We start from the raw sequence: 15,278 nt of genomic DNA on the forward strand, positions 1-15,278 counted from the left end.
CATACTCTTCTCCCCATATCCAGCCCCCCGCCCCCCCTTGGATTTTTCACGACCTTCCTTCCCCCTCCCCTGCGACCACAGCCACTGCCAGCCTCAGGTTATTCAGGGTATTTCCCGATGCCTGGAGGCTCTCTACCCCCGCCCTTCACAGCGAGGCTGAGGCGCGCGCTTGCGCGGAGTCCGGGAAAGCAGCGCTCGTTAGGAGAGAGAGGCTGGGGAAGGGGGGAGGTGAGAGGAGAGAGGGTGGAAAGGAGAGAGCAGCATAGAACCTGGAACGACTGAGAGAGGGGGGGCGAGGGGAGAAGGGTTGGGGAGGGGTAAGGGAAGAGGGGTGGGTGGGTAAGGAGGAGAGACAGTGACCCGCTGAGAACCCCAGGAGAGCTCGGAGCCGGAGCCGGAGCTGGAGCTGGAGCCCTAGCCCGAACTGGGCACTGGGAGGCGGCCGCGGAGACCCTTGAGCCCTGCAGGATGCGTCTCCGGCTCTTCTGCATCCTGCTCGCCGCGGTCTCAGGAGCCCAGGGCTGGGGCTACTGTGAGTTCGGGGCTCGGAGGTGGGCAGGGTTGGGCCCGGGAGTTCAAAGCACCGCATTGCGGCTGGGTGGTCGCCGGTCCCTTCCCCGCCGGCGCGCGCTCGCTGGTTCGCTTTCGTCCTTCCCAGCCTCTCCCCCACGCTCCGCAATGCAGTTCGGCGGCCGGAGCGCGCACCTGGTGCTGGGGTTGGGCTCGGAGCCGAGGATAGAGTCGGCCCGGCTGGGATTTGGCACTACGATCCAAACCAGAGCTAGTGCCTCGGTTTGAGGGTTGGGGATAAAAGTGTTACTGGCGACCCGGGCTAGGACTAAGGTGTTGCCAGGGGCTGGGTTTGGGCTTGGAACTGGCCCAGGGGCTAGGGTTTGGGGTTGGGGGCTGGACTTGGGGACTGGGATCCAAGGTGGAGTTGGTGCCAGATTGATGCTAAGGTTGGACACAGAACTGGTGATGGTGTCAGGACTGGCTGGGGTTGGGACCAAGGCCTGGATCTGGAATTGGTGCAGGTTTGGGGATGCTGATGATGGGACTGATGCTCAAGTTGGGCTGGATTGGTGTCTTGGGCTGACTCAGGTTCTGAAAGATGCTGAGTTTGAGATTGTGTTTTGGGGAGTACTGAGCCCGATTAACACCATGGCAGGAACAGGGCCAGGGAGGGTCTGGCCTAGGAGTTCCCCCAGAAGAAGATAGCCTCCCCGGAGTGTGCCCCAGTTGCTGCAGCCCGGCTTTAAGTTAGGGCTGGGTCTGCTGCTGGGGACCTGAGAAGGAGGAGCTCCAGTCGCTCAGTGTGCGGGGCCTTGGGGAAGGCCTGGGAGGGGCTGACCTGTCCCCTATGTCTGTCCCCCCGAACCCAGACGGCTGTGATGAGGAGCTGGTGGGGCCCTTGTACTATCGCTCCCTGGGTGCCTCCTCCTACTATGGGCTCTTCACGGCTCCACGCTTCGCCCGACTGCACGGTGAGCCTGGCCCCAGGAGCAGGGAGGGACTCTGGGGGTGGGGGGTGAGGGCTGGGAGTAAAGGGGGAGCCAGTGGTGAAAGCCCTGGTCCCTTCTATAGGCATAAGTGGATGGTCTCCCCGGACTGGTGACCCGAATCCCTGGCTCCAGATCGACTTAATGAAGAAGCACCGGATCCGGGCGGTGGCCACGCAAGGCTCCTTTAACTCGTGGGACTGGGTCACGCGCTACATGCTGCTCTACGGCGACCGAGTGGACAGCTGGACCCCGTTCTACCAACAAGGGCACAATGCGGTACTCCAGCTCCTGCATACACGCTGGCGGGGGGGGGGGCGGGGGCGGGGTGAGGGCACAGGTTAGGAGTAGCGACTTCCACTCGGAGACTCTGTTCAGAAGGACTGTGAGCTCACAGGTGGGCAAGACACTCCCGGAGGACAGGGTTCCACAACCTTAGAGAGCTTCTTGAAGGAGATGACACCTGAGCTGAGCTTTGAGGAAGTAATGAGATAGTGGGAGAGGACACTCCGGGCGAGGAGATAACTGTGTGCATAAAGCCATGCAGGCGGGAGGTCAAGGAGAGTTTGCTTTGCAAAGTCCAGATTGTCCGGCTGTGACACCTGTGGGCTGGGAAACAAGCCGAGGGTGGGGACCGGTCACTCCCCCTCTCTCCCCCGCAGACCTTCTTCGGGAACGTGAACGAGTCGGCCGTGGTGCGCCACGACCTGCACTACCACTTCACCGCGCGGTACATCCGCATCGTGCCCTTGGCTTGGAACCCGCGGGGCAAGATCGGCCTGAGGCTGGGCCTCTACGGCTGTCCTTACAGTAAGAGTGCGGAGGTCGTGGCGGGGGTGGGGGTAGGGGTGGAGCGGTGGGGGAGGGGGCGGTAGACGAGCCGTCTCCCCGGCCCCCCGCCCCCGGCCCACCTTCGGTCGTTCGCGCAGAGTCCGACGTGCTCTATTTCGACGGCGACGATGCCATCTCGTACCGCTTCCCGCGAGGGGTCAGCCAGAGCCTGTGGGACGTGTTCGCGTTCAGCTTCAAGACCGAGGAGAAGGACGGGCTCCTGCTGCACGCGGAGGGCGCCCAGGGCGACTACGTGACACTCGAGCTACAGGGGGCGCACTTGCTGCTGCACATGAGCCTGGGTGAGCGACCTGCGGGGGGACTCGTGAGCGCGGCGGCTGCGCCGCTCGCCGCCCCTCCTCCGCGAAGCCGGGCCCACCCCTGACGTCCCCTCTCCCGTTTGGACCAACCGCCTTTTTCGTGTAGAATTTAGGGCTAGCAGAACTCTGGACCCCGAGTCAGCAGAACTGGATTCCAGTCTCAGCTCTACCGGCTGCTGGCTGCTACCCCAATCCCAGTCTCCTCAATGTAAAAACATCACACACACACACATTAAAAAGTATTTTTGTGTCTAATTAGTTTTTCATAACATCCACATGATGAAGTAGAAGCAGCTATTGTGCCCCAAGTTTTACCGATAGAAGTTCAAAGAGATTAAATGACTTGCCCTAAGTCACATCCTTGCCAATGACGGCTGCTCCATCCCAGGCCCCGGTGGTCCCATCTCTGTGCCCACCCTCCCTGGCTGCTGCTTCCTAGGGGCTAGGGCTCACTGGGGTTCTCCGGGCCCAAGGTCTGACCTCGCCCCACCCCATCCTCAGGCAGCAGCCCCATCCAACCACGGCCTGGCCACACCACGGTGAGCGCTGGTGGGGTCCTCAATGACCAGCACTGGCACTATGTGCGTGTGGACCGATATGGCCGCCAAGCAAACCTCACCCTGGACGGCTATGTGCAGCGTTTCATTCTCAATGGCGACTTCGAGAGGCTGAACCTGGACAATGAGGTGAGCAGAGCAGAAGGAGTCGTTTGGTTGAGGGGGGCGCTGGCTGGGTGGGTGGGGGACAGCACTTCCCTCCACCAAAGGTCAGACCTTGCTTCCTGGTGCCGCCCGAGACCCATTGAGATGGGGTTTGGACATCTGGATTTTGAGGACTGGGCAAGATGAGAAAATTACCCCCTGGGATTGCCCAACTGTGCGGGATTAAAGACCCTGGCTTCTGTCTGCACAGAAAGAATCCCAGAAAGTTTTATTGACCTACTCAAGGCCGTGCAGCCACTTTGTGGTGGAGTTAGGACTAGAACCCAAACCTCAGGAGGCCCAGCGAGCTTCCAGCTTTAACCCTGACATTGGGGAAATGTGTGTTTCAAGCCTTTTATAAAAAAGCCGCATGGTGGGAGCTCCAGGAAGGTGCATGCGCTCCCACACCCAGGGAACCTCACCCTCATTCCCTACTCCGCCCGCAGATGTTCATTGGGGGTCTGGTGGGCGCACAGAAAAACCTTGCCTATCGGCATAATTTCCGTGGCTGCATGGAAAATGTAATCTTCAACCGAGTCAACATCGCGGACCTAGCTGTGCGGCGCCATTCGAGGATCACCTTCGAGGCCAGTGGGCTGGGGATCTGGGAGGATCGGACATCAGAGCCACTTGGAAAGCCAAGAAGTGGAGCGGGAAGAGATCTTGACAATCAGATACAAGTTCAGGACCTCTCCCTCCCCAGCCAGATGCTCAAGTGGGGGTCATGATGAAATTACAGGAGGTGCAAAGTCCACCCCTCTACCCCAGTTAAGAAGCGGCAGTAGAACCACGGGAAATCCCCTCTGGATGTTGGCAGGAAGGAGGAGTCGCCCTGAAGACAGTTGTAGATCAGTGATAGCAAGAGAGCGGAGGCCCCCTGTACAGCTGGACCTGTTTGTAGGAGGGTGGAAATGTCAGGGTTGAAGGTCTTCCCCCATCGCCCCCACACTGAGGGAGTGCTGTGACAAAGATCTTAGACCAATACGAAAATGGGATTCCCAGAGAGGCGGGGTGGAAACTTGAGGCCACTGATGGGTCCTTGCTTTCGCCTCCAGGGTAAGGTGGCCTTCCGCTGCCTGGACCCGGTTCCTCACCCGGTCAACTTCGGAGGTCCTCACAACTTCCTGCAAGTGCCTGGGTTCCCTCGACGTGGCCGCCTCGCAGTCTCCTTTCGCTTCCGCACCTGGGACCTCACGGGACTGCTACTTTACTCCAGCCTGGGAGACGGGCTGGGCCACGTGGAGCTGATGCTCAGTGAAGGGCAGGTCAACGTGTCCATTGCACAGACCGGCCGAAAGAAGCTTCAGTTCGCTGCTGGTGAGGGATGGGTTGGGGGTGGGGCCTGGATTGAAGGGTGGACAGGGGCCAGAGAGATAGGTAGGAGGCCAGAGAGGGCAGAGGAGAGCCGGGGTGACTGTGGGCTTGGACTGAGGGGAGCAGAGCAGGAGGTCCCAGGCCCCTGGGAAAAGGTGGGAGTGGATGAGAGGCAGCTGGGGCTGGGGGCAGACCTGAGGGGCTATGGGTGCTGGGAGAAGCAGGAAGCCTGAGAGTCCTGGTATTCTCCAGTTCCGGGGGGGGGGGGGGGTCTCTCTGGAGGTGTTTGTCATCCTATCTAATAAAAGAGAAAAATGGTAATTGGCGTACGACGATACCCTTTTCATTGGCTAATCAGGGCTATATGCAAATTAACTGCCAACTATGATTGGCAGTTAACTGCCAACTAAGATTGGCAGTTAACTGCCAACAAGATGGCGGCTAATTTGCATATGTAGGCACAATGCAGGGAGGCAAAAGGGAAAGCAGGAAGAAGCCCCCTGCCACTGACAGTGATTGGAAACCCAGGGGGGAGCTAAGAGCTGGGGGGCAGGGCAAAGGCGGCCCTGGGGCCGCCTTTGCCCTGCCCCCCAGCCATGATCGGAGAATCAGGCGCCTTTGCTGTCCTGGCCAGTGATAGCAGGAAGTAGGGGTGGAGCCAGCGATGGGAGCTGGGCACGGTCGAAGCTGGCAGTCCCGGGAGCTAGGGGTCCCTTGCCTGGGCCTAAAGCGGAGCCCACGATCGCGGGGCCGCTGCAGCTGCGGGTCCCCGCTGCCCGGGCCGGACGCCTCAGCCGGGCGGAGCCTGCAACCGCGGGGAGCTGGGGGTCCCCTGCCCAGGCCTGACACCTCTGCCGGAGGCCTCAGGCCTGGTCAAGGGGCCGATCCGGTGATTGGTGGTCGGAGGGTGATGAGGGTCAACTCCTCTGGCCAAGGCATCAGGCCTGGGTGGGGGGCGGAGCCGGGGATTGGGGGGATATGATGGTCCCCTTGCCCAGGCCTGAAGCCTGGGTCAGAGGCGTCAGGCTTGGGCGGGGGGTGGAGCAAGCGATCAGAGGGAGATGGGGGTCCCGTGCCCAGGCATGATTCCTGGGCCAGAGGCCTCAGGCCTGAGCGGGGGCCAGAGCCAGTGATCACGGGGAGATGGGGGTCCCCTGTCCAAGCCTGACACCTCTGGCGGAGGCGTCAGGCCTGGGCAAGGGGCCGATCAGGCGATCGGAGGGTGATGGGGGTCTACGCCTCTGGCAGAGGCATCAGGCCTGGGCAAGGGGCCGATCCTGCGATTGGAGGGTGATGGGGGTCAACGCCTGAGGGCTCCCAGTATGTGAGAGGGGGCAGGCTGGGCTGAGGGACACTCCCCCCCACACACCCCCAGTGCACGAATTTTGTGCACCGGGCCCCTAGTTCATTTATAACTTTGCAGACTGTATAAGCTGCTGGCGTTATGGATAGTGAAGAGAGACTTTCAGAGATGTCACCACCCAGTGTGATAAGTGTAACAATGGGAGGAGGAACATAGTCCACTATTGGGACACAGAGTGGGGGTGCTGCTTCCACAGGAAAGACAGATTGCTCCTAGGGCCTGGTGCGTTCCCCACCCACAGCATCCTCCTTTCCTGTCCAGGGTACCGCCTGAATGATGGCTTTTGGCACGAGGTGAATTTCGCGGCACAGGAAAACCATGCAGTCATCAGCATTGATGATGTGGAGGGGGCAGAGGTCAGGGTCTCATACCCACTGCTGATCCGTACAGGGACTTCGTATTTCTTTGGGGGTAAGTGGTGGCTAACCTGGCCAGACCCCTGTCCCTGGGTGGGAAGGCCCCCACCCCCACCTAAGTCCACCCAGATGGGACTACATGGAGAGCTTTGTAGGAATAAACCCTTCTTTCCCTTCTGGGGTCTTGGGGACCGGGAGGTCACTGCCATTATCTATTGGCCCCTCCCTTCCTTCATGTCTGGCTCTCCCTTGGCATCTCCCTGGGGGAGGGTCTCTGGGGTCTCCCCTGGGGAGGGCCTCACAGGGGTGGTTGCTCCAGGTTGTCCCAAGCCAGCCAGTCGATGGGGCTGCCACTCTAACCAGACGGCGTTCCATGGCTGCATGGAGCTGTTCAAGGTGGATGGTCAACTGGTCAACCTGACTCTGGTGGAGGGCCGGCGGCTTGGATACTTTGCTGAGGTCCTCTTTGACACATGTGGCATCACTGATAGGTATCCAGAAGTCCCTTTCCCTTCAAGAGGTGACCCCCCCCCCCCAAAGCCCTTTCCCATGGTCTCCCAAAGGGAGTGGCCTTTCTCAATCTTTCTTCTCCTGGTCCCAGCTCTTCAGTCTCCCACCTGAAGATGATTCCTCCTTGACCTCTCACTTCCTGTTTCTTCCCTTAAGTGACATGTGCTCAGAATGGAAATGAAGCATCTATTTTTTGGGTGGTGGTGGTGTATAAAGCATTATTTGTTCATTGGGGGAAGGGGAAACAGTGCTTGAGCCAAGGCCTGCCTAATGCCCAGCATTTAGGCTCATATCTGGCTAGTTAGGTGAGGTGTGTCTCACGGAGTTCTGTGTTCTCAGGAGTGGGGAGTGGAGTCTGTAGGGGTCAGACCCCACTCTCAAGCTCCCAATAAGGCTTCTTCCCTTGGTGCTGACCTCTTCCTTAGGTGCAGCCCTAACATGTGTGAGCATGATGGACGCTGCTACCAGTCTTGGGATGACTTCATCTGCTACTGTGAACTGACAGGCTACAAGGGGGAGACCTGCCACCAACGTAAGCCAGCTGGGATATGGGGGAAGAGTCGGGGACAGGAGAGGTCAGGAGGAGGTTGCTGGGATCATGAGGCTGCTAGAGATGGTGGGGCTGGCTCTGCTAGCCCTCTGAACCCATAATTGCTTTCTACCACCTACCAGCTTTGTATAAGGAATCTTGTGAGGCTTATCGGCTTAGTGGGAAAACTTCGGGAAACTTCACCATTGATCCTGATGGCAGTGGCCCCCTGAAGCCATTTGTAGTATACTGTGATATTCGAGGTAAGTGGCTCTGATAGGTGGTTAAGGGACAGTTGACAAGGCTATGCTGGGAGGTGGGGAAACAGGGAAGGATTGAAGGGTGGGCAGGGGCCAGTAAGATTAAACTGTGATGGGGCTAAAGGAGGGCAGAGGGAAAAGGGACACTCAGGAATTTGTAATCTAGCCTTGCAGATAAATTCCAGCTTCCTGATGTGGTCCAGCTGTCTCATCTCCAGCTTCCAATGTCCAGGGCCAGGAGCTAGGCTGGAATGGAGCTGCTAGCCACATTTATTGGCTCTGAGTTGCAGCAGTGGTGGTGGAAATGGGCAGGGAGATGGGTAGAGAGTGCCCATCTCCAGCCAAAGCTCTGTCCCTTCCCCTCCCCCAGAGAACAAGGCATGGACAGTTGTGCGGCATGACAGGCTGTGGACAACTCGGGTGACAGGTTCGAGCATGGAGCGGCCATTCCTGGGGGCTGTCCAGTACTGGAATGCATCCTGGGAGGAAGTCAGTGCCCTGGCCAATGCTTCCCAGCACTGTGAACAGTGGATCGAATTCTCCTGCTACAATTCCAGGCTGCTCAACACTGCAGGTTGGGTCTGGGGTCTGGGAGGGTGAGGTGGAGAGCTGGAGGAGAGGCCAGTGGGGGCCTGGGAGAAAGAAACCAGATGGTTAAGTTGGAGCCCTGGGCTAGAAGGTTCAAGAGTCCGAGGCTGGTTAGAAGGGTGAGAGGGGAGCCCAGAGACTTGTGGAGGAACAGGGCCTAGAAACCACCTGAACCTCTTCCCCAGGAGGCTACCCCTACAGCTTCTGGATTGGCCGGAATGAGGAGCAGCACTTCTACTGGGGAGGCTCGCAGCCTGGGATCCAGCGCTGTGCCTGCGGTCTGGACCGGAGCTGTGTGGACCCTACTCTGCAGTGCAACTGTGACGCTGATCAGCCCCAGTGGTGAGGGAGGCACAGGGCGGGGCTCTTAGGATCTGGGGCCGCTGAATGGCCGGAGCTGAGCCACTGCATCTTGCCCGCACAGGAGAACCGACAGGGGACTGCTGACCTTTGTGGACCATCTGCCGGTCACTCAGGTGGTGGTGGGGGACACAAACCGCTCCACTTCTGAGGCCCAGTTTTTCCTGAGGCCTCTGCGCTGCTATGGCGATCGTGAGTGGCAGACCCGTTTTGTGTATCATCCAGTTTCTAAAATCTAGGCCATCTGACTCACTGGGTGCCTCCAGGACACAGTCAGACACCCCAGGTCCTCCTAGGATATGACCCCCACCTATATTGCTCCTTTACACCTTATTGTCTTTCATTACACTCCTTGGTTACCCCCCGTTGTCCCTCGGCCTTTCCTTCCCCCACTCACTTGAGGCTCCCTTACTCCCCCACCCTCCAACCTCCCTGACAAGGCCTTCTTCCGTCTGGTTTTGTAGGAAATTCCTGGAACACCATCTCCTTCCACACCGGGGCTGCACTACGCTTTCCTCCAATCCGTGCCAACCACAGCCTTGATGTCTCCTTCTACTTCAGGACCTCGGCCCCTTCAGGAGTCTTCCTAGAGAATATGGGGGGCTCTTACTACCAGTGGTGCCGACCTTACATACGGGTGGAACTAAACAGTGAGCAGGCACACGGGGAGGGACGTGGGGTAGATGACTAACTCTGGGAAGAATGGGTGTAGGTGGAGGCTGGGGAAAGAGACAAGGGCAGATGTCTTGTCTCTTTGAGGGCAGATGTCTTGTCCTCTCTATGGAGAAGGCTTTGATGACCCTGGGTTCTAGTCCAGCTCAGTCTTGAAAGCTGGTTTTGTGACCTGAGGCACCCAGTCTGCCTCTGGGGGCCTTAGGTGAATAAGGAAGCTGGGATCCTGAGGAATCTCCTACCTACTAGCTCTGCTTCTAACCTGAGAAGCGGGGGTGGGAAGCTGGCTCCAGGCATCTGCAAATTTGGGAGAGAACAGGGGTATGAGGTTTTAAGCCGTTTTAAGTTTTGTCCCAGGCTGTAGATAAACTGGAGGGACATTCCAGGAGCTCCAGAGTGAAGAAGAGAGGTTGCCTTGGGTGAGGAATCTTGGAGGTCTGAGTCCTCTCCCCCCACCCCCACCAGCATCCCGAGATGTGGTCTTCGCCTTCGACGTGGGGAATGGAGATGAGAACCTGACAGTACACTCAGATGATTTTGAGTTCAACGATGATGAGTGGCACCTGGTCCGGGCTGAAATCAACGTGAAGCAGGCCCGGCTCCGCGTGGACCACAGGCCCTGGGTGGTGCGGCCTATGCCCCTGCAGACCTACATCTGGCTGGAGTACGACCAGCCCCTCTATGTTGGTAAGCAGCAACCCAGAGGCAGGTCTGAAGTCTCCTTAACCTTTCCACCCTCTCAAGGCTGCTCTCCTTGTTTCCAGGAACCCGTGTCTTAATTCCCAATCCCCTCTGCTTCAGAGAGAGCCAGAGGCCCACGGTCCCTCTCCAGTCCCTGGCTCTAGTCCATTATTCTAGCTCCCTTGGTTCCTTTCCCAACCCCAATACTTACCCCTGTCTCTTGCCCTACACCCATTTCTTAACCTGCCCACCCTTCCCAGGATCTGCAGAGCTTAAGAGGCGCCCCTTCGTGGGCTGCTTGAGGGCTATGCGTCTGAATGGAGTGACTCTGAACCTGGAAGGCCGTGCCAATGCCTCTGAGGGTACCTCACCCAACTGCACAGGCCGCTGTGCCCATCCCCGGTTCCCCTGTTTCCATGGAGGCCGTTGTGTGGAACGCTACAGCTACTACACATGTGACTGTGACCTCACGGCTTTTGATGGGCCATACTGCAACCATGGTCAGTGCTGTTGGTTATGGAAGGACAGGGAGCTGTAGGGTGTAATGGGATGTAGGGATGGCAGGGAAGAAAGGAAGGAGGGTGTCTCTGGGTTCCTGAGCTCTGATCTGGGGCCATCAGACAACAGAAGATGCTGGGTGACTCCAAAGGCATCAAGTGGGGTAAGGAAGGGGTGGTACAGCTAGCTGGTAGTAAAAGCAACAAGCAAATAACTTCCCCATCTTCCTCTATCACCAAGGTAACACAGGTTTCCCCCCCCTTGCAAGCATATCCACCTCAGGCTGCATGATGCCCTCCTATGCCATTTCCTATTTGACAGTTGGTGCACTCCTAAAACATGTCTACAGCCGGGTTCTTGGTTAAAGAGAACCTAGTCATTCACCACAGCAAGAGCTCTGCACATATACTCAGACTGCATCCTCCCTAAGGCTGGTAGGTTACTAATGGAAAGTCTGATGGAATTAGGGAGATTTAGGGACTTAGGGACCAATAGAAGACCTTTGGTCTTGGTTTGGAAATGTGAGTAGTGGTGAATGTACTGGATGGAGTCATGATGTCTCAGTTCTAATCTTGGCTCTCCACTTACTGGGTATCCTTAAGCAAGTCACTACCCACCTCTGAGCCTCAGTTTCCCCACCTGTAAAATGCAGCCCCAACCCCAGCAGGGCTTGGCTAATATGAAACTGGTGGTGGCAGAAACTGAAGGCAAGTCCAGGGGGGTGTGTGTGTGACATATACAATGTCTGAATATGGGAATGGAAGCCCTGACCTCACCACCTGTGCCTTCAGATATTGGTGGTTTCTTTGAGCCCGGCACCTGGATGCGCTATAACCTGCAGTCAGCACTGCGCTCTGCAGCCCGGGAGTTCTCCCACATGCTGAGCCGGCCGGTGCCAGGCTACGAGCCAGGCTACATCCCCGGCTACGACACTCCTGGCTATGTACCTGGCTACCATGGCCCTGGGTACCGTCTGCCTGACTACCCGCAGCCTGGCCGGCCTGTGCCAGGTTACCGGGGTCCTGTCTACAATGTTACTGGAGAGGAGGTGTCTTTCAGCTTTAGCACCGAATCTGCCCCCGCTGTCCTGCTCTACGTCAGCTCCTTTGTGCGTGATTACATGGCCGTGCTCATCAAGGAAGATGGTAAGCTCCTGACAGGCTCTCTCCCTCAACTCCAGCTTCTTCCAGGGCACCCTTCATTCTCACAACTACCGATTCACTAATTAATACATAAAAGGACCTAAGTGCTCTTAGAAAAGGGGGATTGTGGGACCTGAAGGGAGACTCCCTCTTTTCCTCTCCACCCCACAGGGACTCTACAGCTGCGATATCAGCTGGGCACCAGTCCCTACGTGTACCAACTAACCACCCGACCAGTTACAGATGGTCAGCCCCACAGTGTCAATATCACCCGGGTTTACCGCCAGCTGTTCATCCAGGTGTGTGTAGAGAGAAGTGGACCAGTTCAGATCATAACCTCATGATCAAGGTTGTGACACCCAGGAAAATGTCAAATATTTAATATTTGTATTTATTACCTCATATGACTCTCACAACAGGTCTGTGAGGCAGTTCAGGTACACGTTACTTATTATCTCTGTTTTACAAATAATTACGGACTCAGAAAGTAAAGTGCTTCCCCAAAGTTAAACTACTAGAAAGCTGCAAAAACAGGGCTCAAAACCAGGCTGTTGGGTTTTTAAAACCAAATTCTACATCTGGTCCAGGGGTGGCGCACATAGGACAAAGCTAGGACTTACCACCTGCTGGGACAGAGTTCAGGGTTCCTGGATGATCGTGGCTGCGTCTGCCTCTGGTTCTCCCTCCCGCATCTCCTTTCTCCTCCCCATCTCAGGTGGACTACTTCCCACTGACAGAACAGAAGTTCTCACTGTTGGTGGACAGCCAGCTTGACTCACCCAAGGCCTTGTATCTAGGGCGTGTTATGGGTAAGCTGAGGGTGACAATGCATTTGGGGTAAGAAATTGTGGGTGAAGTCCCTGGAGCCCAGATGAGAGTGAAGGAACTGGGAATCAAAGAGAAAGTGCTGATTAGTAGGAAATCTGTGGATGGTAAGGGAGGGTTATTGGTGGTCCAAACGCTTTCTTTCTGGGCCTGCCTCTCCCCCAGAAACAGGAGTAATTGACCCAGAGATCCAGCGCTACAACACACCAGGTTTCTCGGGCTGCTTGTCTGGTGTTCGATTCAACAATGTGGCTCCCCTCAAAACCCACTTCCGAACCCCTCGACCCATGACTGCTGAGCTAGCTGAGGCCCTTCGAGTTCAGGGAGAACTGTCTGAATCTAACTGTGGAGCCATGCCACGTCTTTTCTCAGAGGTGCCACCTGAGCTGGATCCCTGGTATCTGCCTCCAGGTATGTCCCCAGGACACACAAGAGGGAGGGACAATAGAGAAAGAATATTTTCTTACCATATCGGAGGCTTCTCCTAACTGGTGCTTTCTCTTCTTCAGACTTCCCATACTACCATGATGATGGATGGGTTGCCATACTTTTAGGCTGTGAGTAGTGTGATCCCTGCCCTAACCTCCTGATTCTACCCTCTCACTGTTAGCATTCCCTCCCTGCCCTCTAGATTCTGTGGGTCGCGATCCCTGAAAATACATCCTGCATATCAGATATTTACATTACAATTCATAACAGTAGCAAAATTACACTTATGAAGTAGCAACGAAAATAATTTTATGGTTGGGGGTCACCACAACATGAGGAACTGTATTAAAGGGTCGCAGCATTAGGAAGGTTGAGAACCACTGCTGTAGAACATGGTAGTGCAAAGAAGGTTGAGATAGGCCATGCTGAAGTAGTATGTAATTGGAATAGAGATTTTTAAATGTTTGAGGATGCTATAGACTTTTGTTTTTATGTTATAGACTTTAATTGAAATATTAAGATTGGACGATGGTTAAGGAATGAGGAAATGGGGGTATAGTAACATCTAGAGAGATAAGAAGGGTTAACTGCCCTAGTTGGTTTGGCTCAGTGGATAGAGCGTCAGCCTGTGGACTGAAGGGTCCCAGGTTCAATTCCAGTCAAGGGCACATGCCTGGGTTGTGGGCCCGACCCCCAGTGGGGGGCGTGCAGGAGGCAGCCGATCAATAGTTCTTTCTCATCATTCATGTTTTTCTCTCTTTCCCTCTCCCTTCTTCTCTGAAATCAATAAAAAATATATATATATATAAAAAAAGGAAGAGATGTGAAAAGAGAATATTAGAAGATGGCGGGGGATAAGCCAGGAATTCAGACCTACCAGACACTAAGGAATAGCTTGATGGTTGTAGAGTGAACACTGTTGTTCATGTTTGCTTTTACTCAAAAGCATGCATCTGTGTCTGTATGTAGGAGAAACCCCAAAGATCTGCTCTAATTATTTCTTTTTCCTCTTTCAGTTTTGGTGGCCTTCCTGCTGCTGGGGCTGGTGGGAATGTTGGTGCTCTTCTATCTGCAAAATCATCGCTACAAGGGTTCCTACCATACCAATGAGCCCAAGGCCACCCACGATTACCACCCTGGCAGCAAACCTCCCCTACCTACTTCAGGCTCTGCCCAGGCCCCGCCCTCTACACCAGCTTCCACCCAAGTTCCAGCCCCAGCCCCAGCCCCAGCTCCAGCCCCAGCCCCAGCCCCAGCCCCAGCCCCAAACCCAGTCCCAGCCCCTGGCCCCGGCTCCCGGGACCAAAACCTACCCCAGATCCTGGAGGAGTCCAGATCTGAATGAATCAGAAGGGCTTCAGGGACCAAGTCCATTTCCCTGAATTCCCCATAACCTGCCTCTACCCAACCCTGTCAGGGACATTTGACTCCTTTTAGCTGGTTCTGCTCACCCAGAGGATTCCCCTCCTGCCAAGTTTGGTGGGCAGAGCTACAGATGGGACCAAAGGGAGTAGCTGAGCCTCACTGCCTAAACCAGTGCCCTGCCCATTTCCGTTTCCCCAGGCTCCTGGTGGTTTGCCTGCCCCAAAAGGAAAGCCTCATGGGGTTGAGACAGGTCCTTCCTGCCATCCCTGTCCCAGCTGCTGCCAGGGATTAAGAGAGTGCAGGGGAGATTAACTGTCTCTCTCCAAACATTCAATCTCAGCAGGGATAGATGTGTGGGATTGCAGGGATGCACGAGGTATGGGGGGAGGAGGCTGCTAAACATATCCCCCAGCCTTCCCCCTGCCCTGCACATCTTCCATCTGTGTCCACTCAGCTGGGTGGTAGGGAGGGCTTCATCATTGGGTCCTACCCTCCTCCTCCTTTTTTGTTTTTTATAGACTGAGAGGCTTCAGTTTAGCACTTTAGTACCTCTGCTGCTTCAAATGCTTTAGCCAAAGCCATAAAAACTTGCAACGTAGAGAAAATGCAGACACACTGACTAGCCAGCTCCATACTCTTCCTCCCTCTTCCAAGATATGCAATAGCCTTGATGCCTGTCAAAAGGCTTAGCCCCCTCTCCAATGCATGAGGAGCCCTCTTTCCTCCGCTCAGAGATGCTGCTTCATTTGCCCAGGAGGTCACATTCTTTAAATATATTTTTTGTTGCAAAGTCTCTCTCTAGAGAAACTATATATTATTCTAATTTTTAAATTATCAGTTTATATATAAAAGAAGAAAAAAGCAATCGATTGTCCTGTCCTGTGCTGTGCCTGTGGTCTGTAGTTTGCTTCTCCTGTGTTGGAAGTCCCATGAGGCCTGCTGGTCACTCATCCAGCCTGAGTCGGCCTCCACTCTGAAGCTGTGCTCTCAGACGTAGAGCCGTTCTAATAAAACAGAGTGGCAGAGTCCCAGACT

General features: G+C 55.8%; 1 protein-coding gene across 1 annotated transcript; it reads left to right on the top strand.

Annotated features, from left to right (window-relative positions):
* Positions 1 to 319: 319 nt before the first annotated feature.
* CNTNAP1 (contactin associated protein 1) lies at positions 320 to 15,274 on the top strand. Its single transcript, XM_059670232.1, has 24 exons — positions 320 to 532; positions 1,383 to 1,484; positions 1,585 to 1,778; positions 2,162 to 2,309; positions 2,429 to 2,632; positions 3,152 to 3,336; positions 3,798 to 3,938; positions 4,407 to 4,668; positions 6,290 to 6,439; positions 6,704 to 6,875; positions 7,320 to 7,426; positions 7,567 to 7,686; positions 8,054 to 8,257; positions 8,457 to 8,613; positions 8,696 to 8,823; positions 9,096 to 9,281; positions 9,769 to 9,990; positions 10,245 to 10,484; positions 11,274 to 11,627; positions 11,796 to 11,923; positions 12,340 to 12,433; positions 12,615 to 12,860; positions 12,959 to 13,006; positions 13,895 to 15,274. Exons 1-24 carry the CDS (start codon positions 469 to 471, stop codon positions 14,221 to 14,223), a joined length of 4,185 nt encoding a protein of 1,394 aa, XP_059526215.1. The 5' UTR covers positions 320 to 468; the 3' UTR covers positions 14,224 to 15,274.
* Positions 15,275 to 15,278: the final 4 nt, after the last annotated feature.

This window comes from Myotis daubentonii, chromosome 16, assembly GCF_963259705.1.
Source record: "Myotis daubentonii chromosome 16, mMyoDau2.1, whole genome shotgun sequence".
Classification (NCBI taxonomy): Eukaryota; Metazoa; Chordata; class Mammalia; order Chiroptera; family Vespertilionidae; genus Myotis; species Myotis daubentonii.

Coding starts and splice junctions, on each gene's coding strand:
- CNTNAP1 (XM_059670232.1), top strand. CDS start 469: ATGCGTCTCCGGCTCTTCTGCATCCTGCTCGCCGCGGTCTCAGGAGCC. Junction 3,939..4,406: donor ATTCGAGGATCACCTTCGAG/GCCAGTGGGCTG, acceptor TTTCGCCTCCAG/GGTAAGGTGGCCTTCCGCTG. Junction 10,485..11,273: donor TGGGCCATACTGCAACCATG/GTCAGTGCTGTT, acceptor CTGTGCCTTCAG/ATATTGGTGGTTTCTTTGAG.